The 17,793-nt window shown below is 46.4% G+C and overlaps 1 protein-coding gene across 1 annotated transcript in view; it reads right to left on the reverse strand.

Annotated features, from left to right (window-relative positions):
- Positions 1-17,793, reverse strand: part of TNFRSF25 (TNF receptor superfamily member 25) — a 103,639-nt gene that overhangs the window by 6,950 nt on the left and 78,896 nt on the right. The window contains exons 5-8 of the mRNA XM_088447769.1: positions 12,436-12,517; positions 7,872-7,927; positions 6,065-6,175; positions 2,249-2,268 (exon numbers count right to left, since the gene is read on the reverse strand). Coding sequence (XP_088303895.1) covers positions 2,249-2,268; positions 6,065-6,175; positions 7,872-7,927; positions 12,436-12,517 — 269 coding nt within the window. The remainder of the gene's footprint in view (positions 1-2,248; positions 2,269-6,064; positions 6,176-7,871; positions 7,928-12,435; positions 12,518-17,793) is intronic.

Here is a 17,793-nt window from a genome sequence, read left to right on the forward strand (position 1 = left end):
TTACATGTCCTAATGGTCTCCCCTTACATGCCCCAAAGGTCACTAAGATCTCTCCTTACATGTCCTAATGGTCTCCCCTTACATGCCCCAAAGGTCACTAAGATCTCTCCTTACATGTCCTAATGGTCTCCCCTTACATGCCCCAAAGGTCACTAAGATCTCTCCTTACTTACCCTAAGGGTCTCCCCTTACATGCCCCAAAGGTCACTAAGATCTCTCCTTACATGTCCTAATGGTCTCCCCTTACATGCCCCAAAGGTCACTAAGATCTCTCCTTACATGTCCTAATGGTCTCCCCTTACATGCCCCAAAGGTCACTAAGATCTCTCCTTACATGTCCTAATGGTCTCCCCTTACATGCCTCAAAGGTCACTAAGATCTCTCCTTACATGCCCTAATGGTCTCCCCTTACATGCCTCAAAAGGTCACTAAACATAGAATTTGACTTGGCCCATCTAGTCTGCCCCATAAGGGTCTCCCCTATGCCCATGGGTCATGCCTCCTCACATGCCATTCTGAACTCTGAACACAGAACTCTGCACCTGTTCCCCACATGCCCCTAAAATCTCCTTACATCCACCTTAAACCTCCCTGAATGCCACTAGGACCTCCATACATGCCTCCACATACCAATCAAACCTCCGTACATGCCCCAATAAGCCATTAACATCTCCCCTTCTGCCCGCCAAACATGAAATTGAATGCCACTCAAACCTCATAATATACTGCCAAATGCCCTCAGACCTCCCTAAATGCCACTCGCATGGCTCCCAACCAATAACATATGTCTAACTACTTCCATGTAATCTCTGCATCTTGCAAGATACAGATAGGTGGTACAGTATGTACTAACTAAAACCTCCCCACCTGCCCACCACTCACTGCAAGTGTAAAATGCTTCCTTTCTTAGCTGGAGCCCACAGAGGTGCACTCCCTCCTCCGCCGTGCCTATGTGTGACCACACTGCCGTGTAAGAGGAGGACACATGACGCGGAGGCTGGCTCTTCCCGGATCTGAGACGCACATGGCACCTGCATGCAATGCCAGCGCCAGTATCCCGGGTACCCGTGCAGTGAAATTTTGGCACATATTTTGTGGAAATGTGTGTGACAAAATGCATGGCCCGCACAATCCGTGGCACGCTGAATGGGGTATTTGGCGCGATTGGAGAATAGGTGTATGAGGACACATCTGTAACTATAATCTATTTGCTCAGACAATCTAACTGGTGTAATAGCAGAAAGTAGAGGACATCATTCACTGAATAGGTGCTGTTCTGTATCCCATAGCTGAACATATTGCACTGCGCTATGTGGGGAATGAACACTGCAGCAGTAAGGATGCAGCTTAGTGATGATTACGGTATATCCTGTGTGGAGTGACTTCACCACAGCAGTTATACAGCCTTCTATAGTGTACATGTGTGTGACGTTTACAAAACATCAAATGGCCTCAGGAGCAAACGCAGGATTTCTAAATAAATTATTTTACAGTGAGTGTGGCCAGTCCATGAATAGGGCATAAGTAGCACTTATCCAGCTTTAATATGTGTCATGCAAAGTGTATTGTGTGTCATCATTCCACCATATACAGGACCAGCAATCACAGGAAGCCATTAGATGCTGCAGTAGGGCCATCCTGCCTGAGCTGAGTGTTTTTATGTCACATTCCAGAGCATGGGAGCAAGTCCGGGAGTCTGGGAGAGCAGCAGAAGAACCTAGCAGAGCCCTGCATATACTGTATACATAATGGTATCCTTATGCATTGGATAACAGTATTTATAATTAAGCCTATAGATGGTCTATAGCAGTGCAACACTAACAATGCATGTTTTCCAGATCTCCTAGTTGGTGCACAGGTGTATTCATTACTGGCTGACACATATTAAAAGACCCACAGGTGGTGCTAATTATTCCATTTCAGATAGTGAAGAGAACATGCAGCACTAGTAAAATTGTATTACATTATCACAGTACTATTTCTATTGGTGAGGACTGGAAAGCAACTGGAACCTCCCCCCACCCCTGCATTTGCTTATGGACAACAACAGTGTGTTTCCCATTTTCCAGCAGTTAATTTCAGGCAGAATTCCTACTTCAAGTGTCAGTAATCACCAGTACATTGTGGTACCAGCATATTGATATAATTAGGCACCATCATTCCAGATATAAAATGTAAATATTTTCCTATAATTCCCTAGAACTTTATACAATAAATCTAAAATGAAAAGAAACGGAAATGCTCCTACCACGGTGAAGACGAGTCCTCCTGAAAATAATGAAGAAATATAAACGTTTATATTACAGGTTTTTGTTACATTTTTCTGTCATTCAGCAAAGAAGGTTTTAAAGGTAAAAAATTTTTTTAGAAATGAAGATTTATTCTTCCCTAGATAATCAAGTCCCTGCAATGTACATTATACATATAGATTAGTTAGAAAGCAAATAAGTGAAATATAGTGGCGTTAAACTCCCATCAAAATCCTTAATACAATGGCGCTGATTCTGGGTTGGGCGCACAGTGGCTTTATTTGCGGGTAACGGCGGAGAACAGATTTTCTACCTTGTGCTAATGCAAAATTCTGTTCAGCTCATGAGAGGATCCGTGCGTCTGCAAGAGAGAAGCCATGACGCCTGGTGATTTTACGCCAACCAGTGAAACTGACGCCATTAGAATCGGTATGTGCACCAAACCCATGCTAGGTGCAAGAGACCCGTCAGAGGCAGGCCTCCCTTCCCCCTATGCAAGAATCACGCAGCGCTTTTAGATGGGTGCGATTAAAATTTCTACACTATTTAGATACCGTGAAAAGATCAACACCAAATGGTCGACAGGTACAAAAGGTTGACATGGATGAAAATCGACAAGTACAAATGGTCAACGTGGTCAAAAAGTTGGTGTTGGAATGGTCGCACAAAAATGGTTCACAATTTTTTTACGTTTTTTAACCCTAATCTTCACCCTAACCCTCCTTCCTGGTGCCTATCCCTAACCATCGGGGTAAGTGCCTAACCCTAACTGTCTCTCCAAGTGCCTAACACTAACCATCGGATTAAGTGCCTAACCATCGGATTAAGTGCCTAACCCTAAGCCTCCACTAAGTGCCTAACCATTGGAGTAAGTGCCTAACCCTAAGCCTCCGCTAACTGCCTAACCATCCCTCCTAGTGCCTAACCATTGGAGTAAGTGCCTAACCCTAAGCCTCCGCTAAGTGCCTAACCATTGGAGTAAGTGCCTATCCCTTAGCCTCCAGTAACTGCCTAACTGTCCCTCCTAGGGCCTAACCATTGGAGTAAGTGCCTAACCCTAAGCCTCCGCTAAGTGCCTAACCATTGGAGTAAGTGCCTATCCCTTAGCCTCCAGTAACTGCCTAACTGTCCCTCCTAGGGTCTAACCATTGGAGTAAGTGCCTAACCCTGAGTCTCCGTTAATTGCCGAACTGTTCCTCCTTTGCCTAACCATTGGAGTAAGTGCCTAACCCTGAGTCTCTTAATTGCCGAACTGTCCCTCCTAGTGCCTAACCATTGGAGTAAGTGCCTAACCCTATGCCTCCGCTAAGTGCCTAACCGTCCCTCCTACTGCCTAACCATTGGAGTAAGTGCCTAACCCTAAGCCTCCGCTAAGTGCCTAACCGTCCCTCCTAGTGCCTAACCATTGGAGTAAGTGCCTAACCCTAAGCCTCCGCTAAGTGCCTAACCATTGGAATAAGTGCCTATCCCTTAGCCTCCAGTAACTGCCTAATTGTCCCTCCTAGGGCCTAACCATTGGAGTAAGTGCCTAACCCTATGCCTCCGCTAAGTGCCTAACCATCCCTCCTAGTGCCTAACACTCTGGTAAGTGTCTAACCTTAACCCTAACAAACAAAAAAAAAAAAAACATGCGTCGACCATTTTTCGGTCAACAATTCATATGTCACCCTATTGCTTGTCGACTATTTGGTGTCTACCTAGACACAGTCGACCTTTTCATTGTCGATCTATTGACTGCCCTCCCTTGTAGATACACGCCTACAAGTCAGGGCGGGTCTTTGTGTGCTCACACTGTCGCTGCCCAGTTCACACCCCAAACTGCCCAATTCCACAGAAAGTCAGATCCGCCCAAGTCAGAATAGGATGAAGATATGCAAAAAGATCCGTGATTGCGCATCGGCGCATGCGCTGTATACAAAAACTCGCCATTTTCTCCCATGCCCACCATCAGCCCCAGTACGTGTAACAGCAATGATGCACTCCTGTAATTAATAAGGCGCCTTCAGACTTCTGTTGCCCCTGTTGTGGATCAGGGGTACCATCTGAGTACAGGAAGGAAAAGCTCCTTCTACTGCAGTAATTCAATGTTAAATTCAAAGATTAACGTGAAGTTCAAAGTACCCTCCTCCTTGATGGAAAATGTCAACTTTTTATTGTATTCCATAATTAACGTATTTTCCTCTAGTACTTACTACCAATAGGCATCAAAATCCACTTCACACAGGTCTTTGTTTGTCAGAAACCAAAATCGTGACGGTCTTAGGGTTAGCTCTATAGTTATAACCGAGCTGTCATATTAAAGATTTTGTTATATCAACTCTTATTGCAGTGATAGAGAGAACCTTCTGTCGCTGCGATTCAACAATTCTCTGGCCAGGTGAGAGATGTTCAACTCCTCGGTTAGACTGGACGGCAGAGCCGGACGGACACCTATTTTTGTCAGATTTAGGTCTTTTCTCCATATGATAATAAATAGACCCTTTAAATAATAGAAAAGGCAGCGGGGTAGGGTTGGCAATCAATGTTTCACAGCCAGGCCTCCTGCTTTGCGCGGATGTGAATCATCGATGACTGCTCGGCGATAGTTAGCCTACCATAGACCATTGATGGATAACCCTACAGTCAGGTCCCATGATGGAGCAGTAGAGAGAGAGATGGGTAGAGGGAGGTGGTAGGGGATGATAGAGACATGGAGGGACAGATTAGAAAGAGGGAAGGGGGGAAAATATGAGACAAATGGCAGAGGGACAGATATTAGAGACAGATGGGGGAAGGGACAGAGATGGGGAGAGATGGAAGGAGGGGGACAGGGATGAGAGAGAGAGGAGGGGGAGGACAAATGTGAGAAAGACAGGTGGAGCGGAGGAGACTGAGATGACAGACATGTGGTGAGGAGGATGAGAGAGATGAGATAAAGATATGGAGGAGGGGGCAGAGATAATAGGGAGAGGCAGAGGTGGGGGGGCAGCAATGAAAGACAGGAGGGGGACAGAGACGGGAGAGACAAAGTTGATAGGTGAGAGTAGATAGATGATAGAGACAGAGGCGAGAGGGGGGGATAGAGATGAGAGACAGATGGGGGAAGGGGGGACAGAAGAGACAGGGAGGTTGAGAGAAATAAGAGAGATGTGGAGGAGAAGTGGGATTAGAGGGACAGAGATGGGGAGGGGGATAGAGATGAGAGAAAGAAGGATGGGGTAACGAGATGGAAGAGAGACTGGAAGGGAGGACATAAGGGATAGAGATAAGAGAGAGACAGGGGAGGGGGACAGATGAGAGAAGAGATGGAAGGAGATGAGAGAGAAAGACAGTGGGGAGAGGGGGACAGAGATGATAGAGACATGGTGGAGAGGAGAGATAGAAGATGGAGACAAATGGGGGAGGGGGCAGGAGAGAGATGAGATGGATACAGGATTAGGGGGACAGATGAAAGGAGGAGGGTGGAGAGAGAGGAAGGGGTGGGGGACAGAAGTGGCAGAGATGAGGAAAGTGGGACAGAAGAGAGAGAGAAAGAGTAGGGGGGGGACATAGATGGAAAAGAAAGAGAGAGATGAGCGAGAAGCAGATCACACCCTGCCCCTCCTGTCTGAGTGGACATAGATGGGAAAGAAAGAGACAGATGGGGAAGAGTGATAGACAGGAAGGGGTGGGTGATCTGCTTCTCGCTCATCTCTCTGAGTGGACAGAGATGGGAACGTGGGAGGAGACAGAGGAGGAACAAAACCCTGCAATGTCGGGCACCAAAGCTAGCCGACCCAGTGACCAGCGGGTTCTAAATACTAATTATATACATATTAGTTCTAATAATAACTCACCCTGACTGTGTTTCTTCTTCTTTTTGTGCTTGTGAATGAGAAGTCCCCCAAATGGTACCAGTAGCACCATCAACAGTAATGTCCCAACTACTATATACATCGCTGGATTATCTAAACCATTGGAAGACACAAATGACATATTTAATAATATGTATCATAATAGTAATGTATATATCTATGCATATCAATATTAATAGGTACAAAAAATGTGCTATTAATAAATATCTCTGGGACGTGCATTGTATTCACAATTGGGGAGCGATGGCTAAGGAATTTAGTCTGCAATATTTTTATAAAGTGATTATTATATAACAATTTCCTTTACATTTTCTTTTTTAGTTTTTCACACTTTCATTTTTAAACTGAGCAGATAATTTGATTTGGGGCGAGAGATGATCCACAATGTTTTTTTTTTCCATGTAATTTTTTGTATTTATAGCCTTACACCCAAATAAAACATTTTTTGTAGCTGTTGTTCCAAGCTCAGACATACAATATAATGCACAAGTTATGATATATGTATTAAAGAATATCTGTAGAAACTTAAAGATTATGGGTTGGATGCACCATCCCCAAAAATGTGGTGAAACCTCCAAAAATACCACATTACCCATATGTACTGTATCAAGCGCCGGAAACCAAAACTTACCGGAGCTTGTCCCCAATAGGCATGGCGTTGCCTAGAAGGAGGGATCCAATAGTATCCCCCGTGGCGCATGCACATACAGACTCTCGTGTCATAATCCCGGAAGTCCTCACACCTGCAAAGGACAGCTCTTATCGGAAAAGCTGTACCGATTGGTTTTAAAAGCAAATCTTCATGCATATGGCGTTAATAAATACCTTTATGCCTGCAATCAGTGGTGGGACGCATTGCGCTTGATGAAAGAAATACAGCCTAACTGACTGATGCTTTTATATGGGTCCCAGAACTTCTTGGTGACTTCTATTATCCATATATGTTATAGTAGGGAGTGCTATGTCCTGCAGTTGTAGTAGTTTGTTTGGCAATGTACTATGCGTTATGTGATTAGCTTTTTTGTTTGACATGCAGCCTTTTTGACGATTACATTGAAGTACATACCATACTTAGATCATTGTAACATCACTATTCTGTGACGGCTTAATCCAAAACACGTTTACGAGGTCAGTTTATACATTTATATTATTTACACTATTGTACCAATGTGATTGAGAAAGAACATAACTTATGCAGTATATATAACCCCTTATGTGTAATGCAGTATTATCAATGTTATCTACGAATGTTGCTGATCCTGTAATATTTATTGCTCAATATTGGTCTCTGGAGGTGAGAAAGACCCCGACCGGTCCAGCTGTATTGTACTTTACATGGTACTAAACATACTCCAATTATTTATTTGGTGGTGTTGGAAGATTTTTATTTGTGCTAGGAATTCATCATAATAATAATTCTTTAGCTTTAAATGTTGTAACTATTTATGTAACTTCATACCCAGTGGTGTTTTTAAACAGGCCTGACAATGACCTCTAGAGTCACCACTGGCGCCTTTATTAGCGTTGCATTCAGGTCCTCAGAACACATCTTCTTTTATTTAGATCATCTAGCATAGATAAGAGCATTGGGAAAGGCTACGGAGACCCCCAAACACTAGTAGAAATGCTAGGGACAAGTGCTTGCCATATGTTTGTACTAATATTTAAACATGCAAAAGTTACATTAATGTGTACGTGACCTTGCTGGCCCTGTCATGGCTCTTCTTTCTAGATAGGTCATTTCAAAATGGTGTTTTCATCATGGTATAACCCTACGCGTTTCACTTACCTGTGTTAATTGGAATACAGAGAGGCGAGCAGCCGTTATGTGGGTTCTCGCATGGCCTGTGAGTCAAGGAAACATGGTGATGAAGAGTCTGCTAAGAATACAATGTAAGCATTAACTACTGAGCAATAGATGGCCATTCTATCCCCTCCCCTCGATCTTGGGCTTTGCTTTGCCCACCCATCCCGAGAGGTAAGGCAAAACTAGGCATTTCCTACAAAGAAAGTTGGCAAAGCACTGCAGACACCAGCTCACTTCACTTATGTTGGGGGGACAATAGGCTTGCACCCTGTACCGTGAAACTGGGTATCCTCATCCTTTCCTGACCGTAGCAACTTCTCAATCTTACCATCCTTGGCTTCACCCATGAACACCCTTTTGTATCCCTGCAGAGCTCGATGAAGTGAGCACTTGCCCACCCTAGGGACACCTGACATAGCTGGCCTGCCGCGTAGAGGGAAGCAACTCTTGACACTCCTCAAACACAAAGACCACTCCAGCATTTTGGAAAAGAGGAATCACTCTGGTCAACTAAACCATACATACAGAAAATCCATACGGGGCGACATCTAGCACTACGTCAGGGTGGGCCCCACACCCATCCTACTGCCCAATGCTAAACTAGCAGTTGTATCACTCTCCCTAGGGCAGCATGCTGAGAAAATGGATTTTTAGGTTATCGCAAGTATTGCTAATAAAGAAGGGAAAAATCACTGGGTACACGCCTCAAAGTGGAAGTGGTATACAGTGACAAAGGCACAATCTACCCTATACCTTCCTCTGTAACAAGTTCTAAAACACAGATAAGGCTGTCCAGTCACATGCTTTCCTTATCTGGAGATTAGGTCCTGGACTGTGGATTTTGTTATTAGGTTCTGGTTTCCTGATTACTCATAGTCTTTGTAATTGCACATAGTAGTAGTGACTAGGGGGTCTATTTACTAAGCCTTGGATGGAGATAAAGTGAATGGAGATAAGGTACCAGCCAACCAGCTCCTGTCATTTTTCAAACACAGCCTGTGACATGGCAGTTAGGAGCTGATTGGCTGGTACTTTCTCTCTGGTCACTTTATTTCATCCAAGGCTTAGTAAATAGACCCCTATGAATGTTACACAAGCAGATTTTAATATACCATTTATATTCATCTGCTGCAATGGTCGCTGTCTGTCCATTAAATAAATAGCATTGCATACATATTTAATAAATAAAAAAAAACTAGGTGTCAAAGATATCTTCAATACACACTAAGCACAGCTACAGTTCTGAGGCTTCATCTCTCATAAGGCATACCTCCCAACTGTCCCGCTTTGGGTGGGACAGTCCCGTTTTTCTAGGGGACTGTCCCACCGTCCCACCTGCGGGCTGGAGGGTCCCGCGATGTGAGGGGGAAGGTGGGGACAGCAGACATGCGCACGGCATCTTTACTGTGCGGGCTAAAGCTGGCCACACTCTAGACCAACTTACATCCAACCAGCCAACTAGTTGATTGGTTGGAATGAAAATCTGGTAACGTATGGGAGTAAATGATGATCAGCAATTTGCTCCTAAATGCCAGAACACAGATGAAAATGGTTGTTCAGACAAAATGTTTGATCTAAACAATTTGTTCAAACAACAGTTTTTGGCCATTTTCCGGCATTTGGGAACAAATTGCTGATTGTCAGTTACTCCCATACCTTACCAGATTTTCATTCCAACCAATCAACTACTTGGCTGGTTGGATGTAAGTTGGTCTAGTGTGTGGCCAGCTTAAGTCTCTGTGGGCAGCAAAGCATCTTCGGGACTGCTGGGCATGGCCCCAGAGTGACGAAACAGGGTTGCGAGGTGAGACCACGCCCACCCACACTAAGCCACACACCCCTCAGCGGTAGGCTCTGTTCCCATCGTCAATGTTGGGAGGTATGCATAAGGGGAGATGTATTAAACATTCGAGAGAGATAAAGTGGAAAACTTTCCAACAGCAACCAATCAGCTCTTAGCTGTCATTTATGTAGCACAGTCAGTAAAATGACATTTAGAAGCTGATTAGTTGCTATGGGCAACTTCTCCAATTTATCTCTCTCGAAGGTTTCATACAACTCTTCCATAGACAGTACGATCTACATTCTACTTTATCAAGGTCCATTATACCTTATTAGGCTACTATTGCTGATAAATGATAACTTTACTAGGGAGTAAAAAGACAATTTCCACAGTAATAACTCATTAGAAATCAAAGGCAAAGAATTTGCCCTCTTACTGGCCCTAGAGACCTGGAGTTTTGGAGCCACAGACTATTATCTCTGCTGCATAACCCCAGGCCTTGCAATCACACCCCGATACTTCCTGCTTCGTCCTATAATTCATTTATACCACTCTTTCCTGTACAACAGGAAGTCGACTGTGCATAGTAATATTGCTTCCCCCACAAAAGGAACTAATACTATTTATCTTAACTATCAAGATCCTGAAACATACTCCATGTACCAGTACCTAGGGATGATACAAATATTGTTATTTCATCGCTCTACTTTTATTTTAATCAGTGTTTTTTGTTTTGGAAGACTGAAATAAAAAAAAACTAAAAAAAACGAAAAAATAATGCAGTCAGAATTCAGCATGAAAATATGAAAGGTGGGTGTGAAAACAACGCATTTATCATCAAATGGACAGGACAATCTGTATGACCATGCCAGTGGGGTCCCTCCCCGCGGTGTCACCCGATGCAGGGAGGGACGTTGTGGGGGGCGTGGCCTCGCGGCCCGATCCCTCTCGTCCAGGTTTTTTAATATTACTGGGAGGGGGTGCCGACTGCATTGTGTTGCAGTGCCGGCTCCTTCACAGTGTCAGGAGCTGGGTGCTGCACTACAGTGCAGCACCCGGCTCCTGTCACTGGGGGGAGTGTCAGTCTGCACCTTGGTGTCACCCCTCGGCGGGTGACACCCGGGTGCGGCCCGCACCGCCCTTGTGACGCCACTGGACCACGCTAGTTCAGACTTGCCGACATTTAGCTCCCTCCTTCCGGGAGGGAGCTGTCGGGCTTACAGAGCAGAGGGGGCGTGGCGCGTCAAAGGGGGCGGGACCCGGCAGCGACTCGTCATTTAGGGCGGAGCATGGGGGCGTGACACCGCGATCTCGTCATCAAGGCTCCGCCCCCTCTTCACAATGCCGATATTAATGGCATTGTGGAGCAGGGGGCGGAGCCACTATGACGCGATTCAACGCGAATCGCGTCACCGGCCCCCCCTGCTGCCGGGCTTTATACTTACAAGTCCGTGGGTTGCAGACACGTCGCCGGAGGTCGGGAGACTTGCCTGCCTTCCCGGGAGGCCGGGAGCGGCACCCGATTTTCGTGAGGCTCCGACCAAATCGGGAGGGTAGGCAAGTATGCGCTAGTTATTATTATTATTACTGTACAATTTGTTTATAGGGCGCCACAAGTGGTCTGCAGCACCATACATACAGCAACAGTAGGACAGTACAGGGTATACAGACCATAACATACCATTAAAGTAACAAACCATAAACAGAGCACAAGTAACAATTAGCAGCACAATTCTCAGTACACAATACAGCTGGGAAGCAAGGTGAGCGAGGAAGTAATCTGCAAAAGGTGGAATCTGTCTCCAAGAGTGACGGCACGACTAGCAGGGGTAGAGCCACTGGAAGAGACAAATGTCTATTCGGGCTAAATGGCCACTGAGGGGGTGAAGGTTGTCACTGAAGTGCTAGAGAAGAGGGCTGTGAGGGAGGAGGACCCTGCTTCTAGGAGCTTACAGTCTAGGGGAGAGGGGAGACAGACAGAGGACATGAGGCGTGAGCATGTGGGTGGGGACCTGAGGACAGGAAGTTTGCGAGATAGAGATGACTGAGGTAGGAAGGTTGGGTGAGTGATTGGTGTTTGGGCGCCCAAACCATGGACTTATCGCACATTTCTGCTCGTCACCTCAAGCAGAAATGGTTGCAGACGCGACTATGGGAGCCCAAACGTCAAAACAATTGAAATGCTGCCAGTGGGCGCCATCTAGTGGCGGCTGAAAAAACAAACAATTGAGTTCCCCATCAGAGTCTGGTCATGACAAGGTTGTGGCTTGATAAGTGGACTGTGTCATCTCAGCGCAACCCTGAAAACACTTGATAGAGAAGTTACTACTCTTTCAAGCATCCAGGAGCGCTCTCTCTAAGAGAACCGTGATATAAATATACTCTCCATAGTAAAGTGGTATCAGTGTCCTCCCTCTTTGTGATAGAATTACTAAAATGCCATGGAGTTATTTATAACTATTAGAATCTGAACCTCGCGATCTCTGCTGGCATTGCCCACATCAGACTCCACAGCGATGCCACGGTTATGTTAGTACACGCGGCAATAGTCTTTTGCCACTCAGCAGCGCATATTGCTATACAGATGGCGCCTATTTTTACCCCTTGCTCACTAGCACATCAATAGAGGGCTACGTCATTGTGTATGATGCATTGTACAGGCCAACAACAAGTCTCTCATAGCTCATTTCTATGTAGCCAGAGGTAAGAGAAGGGCATCCTGAGCTCAGGAAGACCTCATATCATTGTTTGATGTACACTTACTGATGGCACGACTGGCATTCATCCTCGACCTCGTAGAAACCAGGGAAACACTGACCACACGCGGTATCCTCTGTCTTGGAGCCTGATAAGACCAATTATTGGAAACATTCATTAAAAACATCCCTGCTTAAATACCTGCTATTATAATAAGCACAAAAGGTTACTCCCATTGTAGGGAGCCATTGGAAAGATTTGTACAAATAAATAAATATTGTAATTGGTGCTGTGTGGTGCAATCTAAATGGCCTCTAGAACACCTGTGTGTATGTATGTATGTATGTATGTATGTATGTATGTATGTATGTATGTATATATATATATATAGGGTGTGCAGGTTCGGTTCTACCCAGTTCTTTTCGACAAAATTATCGCAAGTTCGGATTTATTTTATTGGCTATCCAAAACACGTGATAGCCGATAGCCAATGAGATGCCACTTTGAGTTCCGAACACATCAGAGTAAAACCGAACCCGCACATCTCTAATATACAGTGCATCTGGAAAGTATTCACAGTGCTTCACCTTTTCCACATTTTCTTATGTTACAGCCTTATTCCAAAATGGAATAAATTCATTTTTGTCCTCAAATTCTACACACAAGGGGCCTGATTCAGACCCACTCGCGAGCGGCTGTCCGCTCGCAAGTGGGTCGATGTTATGGACTGAGCATGCGCACGACGGAGGGAGCTCCGTCGTGCGCATGCGCCAGACGCGACGAGCGAAGGAAAGTCCTTCGCTCGTTGTGTCTGATCAAAGGGGGCGTGCTGTCAATGTTGATTGACAGCACGCCCCCTTTGGTGGGCGTGCCTCCCTGACGGGGGCGTTCCCGTGGGAACGCCTCCCGTCAAAAGCCGGCCCACTGACATCACTAGTGATGTCAGTGGGAGTGATTTTGGCTCTGATAGAGCCAAAATCACTCCGGAGCTTCCAGTTGAAAACCTCAACCGCAGGCTCCGGCTCGCAAATTCGATGGTCGCGATGGTCTCGACCATCGCGACCATCACAATGCACGCTCGTATAGCCTGTGGGTGGTGACCCACAGCTATACGAGCGTCCAGGAGGACGCTCCATGAAAATGGAGCCCGGCCCTCATTCAGAGCGTGCGCTCTGCTCAGAGCGTACGGCTCTGAATGAGGGCCAATATCCCATAATGACAACGTGTAAAAAGTTTTGAGATTTTTGCAAATTTAATAAATGAAAAAAAAAAAAAACATTTCAAGAAATCACATGTACATAAGTATTCACAGTCTTTGCCATGAAGCTCAAAATTGAGCTCAGATGCATCCTGTTTCCACTGATCATCCTTGAAATGTACCTACAACTTAATTGGAGTCTACTTGTGGTAAATTCAGTTGTTTGGACATGAAAGGCATACACCTGTCTATATAAGGTACCACGCTTGACAGTGCATGTCAGAGCACAAACCAAGCATGAAGTAAAAAAGGAATTGTCTGTAGACCTCCGAGACTGGATTGTCTCAAGGCACAAATCTGGGGAAGGGTACAGGAAAATATCTGCTGGTTTGAAGGTCCCAATGAGCACAGTGGCCTCCATCATCCATAAATGGAAGAAGTTCGGAACCACCAGGACTCTTCCTGGAGTTGGCCGGCCGTCTAAACTGGGCGATCGGGGGAGAAGGGCCCTAGTCAGGGAGGTGACCAAGTACCCAATGGTCACTTTGTCAGAGCTACAGCATTCCAGCATTCCTCTGTGGAGAGAGGAGAACCTTCCAGAAGGACAATCATCTCTGCAGCAATCCACCAATCAGGCCTGTATGGTAGAGTGGCCAGACGGAAGCACCCGCGCACGCAAGGGGGGTTTCAGAGTACCTAGAAACCCCCCCTGCCTGCTGCTCCATCACCGCCGGCACCTGGCAAGCAGCTGAACAATATTATTACTTTTTTTTAACAGAGTCTGACACTGCCTGGGCTGGCTGTAGGGGGAGCTGCAGCGTGCAAGGCCCTCCCAGTCAGTTCCCATAGGGGCACTCTGTTACCGGCAATGTGACAGAGCTCCTGGCTCCCGCCGCCCGGGACACAGTCTACTACTGCCAGCACGGCCGCGAGTCCCGCATGGAGCCACACGAAGTAGGTGGTGGGGGTGCAGCCGGGGGGATATTTGCCAGATGACCAGTGCTGTATTATCATGTATATGCTGGGAAGGGGTTGGGTGGGGTCGTATGTTGGCGGCTGTGGAGGAGTATAATGTTTATTAAGTGTATGCCAGATAACTGCTGCATGTATTTGGGGAGGGGGAGATGATATTTATTAAGTGATGCCAGATGACTGCTGCATGGTGTATATATTTGCAGGGGGGGGGGGGGGGGAGAGATAATATTTATTAAGTGATGCCGGATGACTGCTATCTATCTATTAATTCGTGGCTAGATGTTTTTTCATTGGTTCAGTAACCAAGAATTTGGAAACCCCCCTTTCAAAATCCTGCGTTTGCCATTGGGAAGCCACTCCTTAGTAAAAAGCACATGGCAGCCCGCCTGGAGTTTGCCAAAATGCACCAGAAGGACTCTCAGACCATGAGAGACAAAGTATGAACTCTTTGGCGTGAATGCCAGGCGTTATGTTTGGAGGAAACCAGGCACCGATCATCACCAGGCCAATACCATCCCTACAGTGAAGCATGGTGGTGGCAGCATCATGCTGTGGGGATGATTTCAACGGCAGGAACTGGGAGACTAGTCAGGATAGAGGGAAAGATGAATGCAGCAATGTACAGAGACATCCTGGATGAAAACCTGCTCCAGAGCGCTCTTGACCTCAGACTGGGGTGACGGTTCATCTTTCAGCAGGACAAGAACCCTAAGCACACAGCCAAGATATCAAAGGAGTGGCTTCAGGACAACTCTGTGAATGTCCTTGAGAGGCCCAGCCAGAGCCCAGACGAATCCAATTGAACATCTCTGGAGAGATCTGAAAATGGCTGTGCACAGACGCTTCCCAACCAACCTGATGGAGCTTGAGAGGTGCTGCAAAGAGGAATGGGCGAAACTGCCCAAAGATAGGTGTGCCAAGCTTGTGCCATCATATTCAAAAAGACTTGAGGCTGTAATTGTTGCCAAAGGTGCAACAACAAAGTATTGAGCAAAGGCTGTGAGTAAATGTGATTTCTTTTTTTTATTAAATGTGCAAAAATCTCAAAAAACCTTTTTACACGTTGTCATTATGGGGTATTGTGTGTAGAATTTTGAGGACAAAAATTAATTTATTCCATTTTGGAATAAGGCTGTAACATAACAAAATGTGGAAAAAGTGAAGCGCTGTGAATACTTAATATACTGCACTGTATATGTAATATATATATATATATATATATATATATATATATATATATATATATATATATATATATATATAAAGTAACAAAACACCTCATTGCTTTTTATGCACCTTTCCTACACAGTTTCCAAAGGAAGCTATTGCTCTTAAGCTGTTTCGGAACTACGATTACCAGCAAGCCATGATGGGACACGTAGTTCCACAATTACAGTACTGGAAGGTAACTGCTTGGAGGGCAAAGAGGGAGTTAGAGGCAGGCAGTACTGGGGGCAGGGAGGGGTCAAGGGTATATTGCAGCTGCCACAGTACTGGGGAGGGGAAGGAGGGGGTTAGGCAGTACTGGGTGTAGGAATGGGGCAAAGGTAGATAGCAGCTGGGGCAGTACTGGGGGCAAGGAGGAGGTTAGGGACAGGCAGTACAGGGAGTAGGGAGGGCGTAAGGGTAGATAGCAGCTGGGGCAGTACTGGGGGCGAGGAGGAGGTTAGGGACAGGCGGTACAGGGAGTAGGGAGGGCGTAAGGGTAGATAGCAGCTGGGAAAATATAGGTAGGCAAAGGGGATTAGGGGCAGGCAATGCTGGGGGCAGTGCTGGGGTAGGGAAAGGTCTAAGGGTAGATAGGGGTAGATAGCAGCTGGTGCAGTAGTTACCTCCTTGTTTGGAGCCCCTGGCGGGTCACGGTTGCCCAACTCCAGCTATCTCCTGACCCACGCAGTGCCCACCTCCCCGGCCTCCTGCATGCAACGAGCTAGGATGAAGGAGTCAGGGACGGACTGCAGGCTGCTAGAGAGGCCTGGCACCATCCAAAATGCTGCTTCTGCAGCCAAGGAGGATTCCGATGGATGCAGAGTCTGGATGGAGAGCGCGCTGGTGGGCAGGGAGGGAAGGAGGACGCTGCCAGCATCTATTGGTTGGGGAGACGTTGCAAGCAGTGATTGGTTGGGGAGACGCTGCCAGCAGTGATTGGTTGGGGAGATGCTGCCGGCGGCGATTGGTTGGCGAGATGCTGCCGGCGTTGATTGCAGACACAGCACACACAGTGCATCCTGCAGGACCCGCTCAGTCAAACCGCCCACTGTGATCGGGTATGCGTAAGCAGCAGACACGCAGTGGCACAAAGAAATGATTGACAGGATGCACCGTTTGGGGGTGGTCGAAGGAATACTGGCGTTTGAACGCCGTTACAGGGGCGTGCATAAATAATCCCCTGCGTTGGCATGCGCAGCCAGAGGTCTAGATGGCGAAAGGAAGTTTCGCAGGTTGTGAGTCAGGGTCAGCTCAACCACATCTGTGCGTTTGGGTCCGATGTTACTCGATGTTATTGCTGACTTGCAGATGTATATAATGGAAGTGGGCGGCTTTATACAGTGGTGGGCGTCTTGGTATAGTGCTGCGATCATATGTGGGAGCAACATATGCTCTATTTCCATCCACCTCTGCATCAGTACCTATACACAGTATATCAACTAATACAACTACTATGATTTGTCCACAAGATGGCAGCAAATAACTACTAAAAGTCCATTTGTTCAGCTCATCTACAACTGAGCAAATCCAAGATGCATTTCACACAGCTGCGTTCGCACAATTGCTCCTGTATTACAGAAATTCCCATTGGTATGCGAGCCTGGCGCACAAATCCGTACTGATCGATAAGAGGAGTGGAGTCGGAGGGGTCTATCCTTTGCTAAGTACAAAGACCCTGGAGTCTGAGACAGATGCAGGCTACATAAGAGGGTAATGCGATTACAACCATGTCTGTGCGAGCACCCATGCGTCTATGTCGCAGCACCCGCTGTTTATCCGTCTTCAGCTGCCATCATTCGTATTGGCACTTGCACCCACCCCATGCTGGGTGCAAAAGATCCACCAGAAAGAGGCTTCTGTCCAGTCACCTTAAACAAGCATGGAAATCGCCCGCAACACATGGCACGCCCGCAACATACAGCACATCTGTTCCATGTGTTCGCATTATTGTCACCTAGTTGCCACTCAAAAATGCTCATTTCACCTCAAGTTGCGGCTTACACGGAGCTACTGACTAGTGCGGACGCAACGTCGGACCCAGT

The sequence above is a fragment of the Taudactylus pleione genome, unplaced genomic scaffold (genome assembly GCF_031769625.1).
Source record: "Taudactylus pleione unplaced genomic scaffold, aTauple2 ptg000437l, whole genome shotgun sequence".
Lineage (NCBI taxonomy): Eukaryota > Metazoa > Chordata > Amphibia > Anura > Myobatrachidae > Taudactylus > Taudactylus pleione.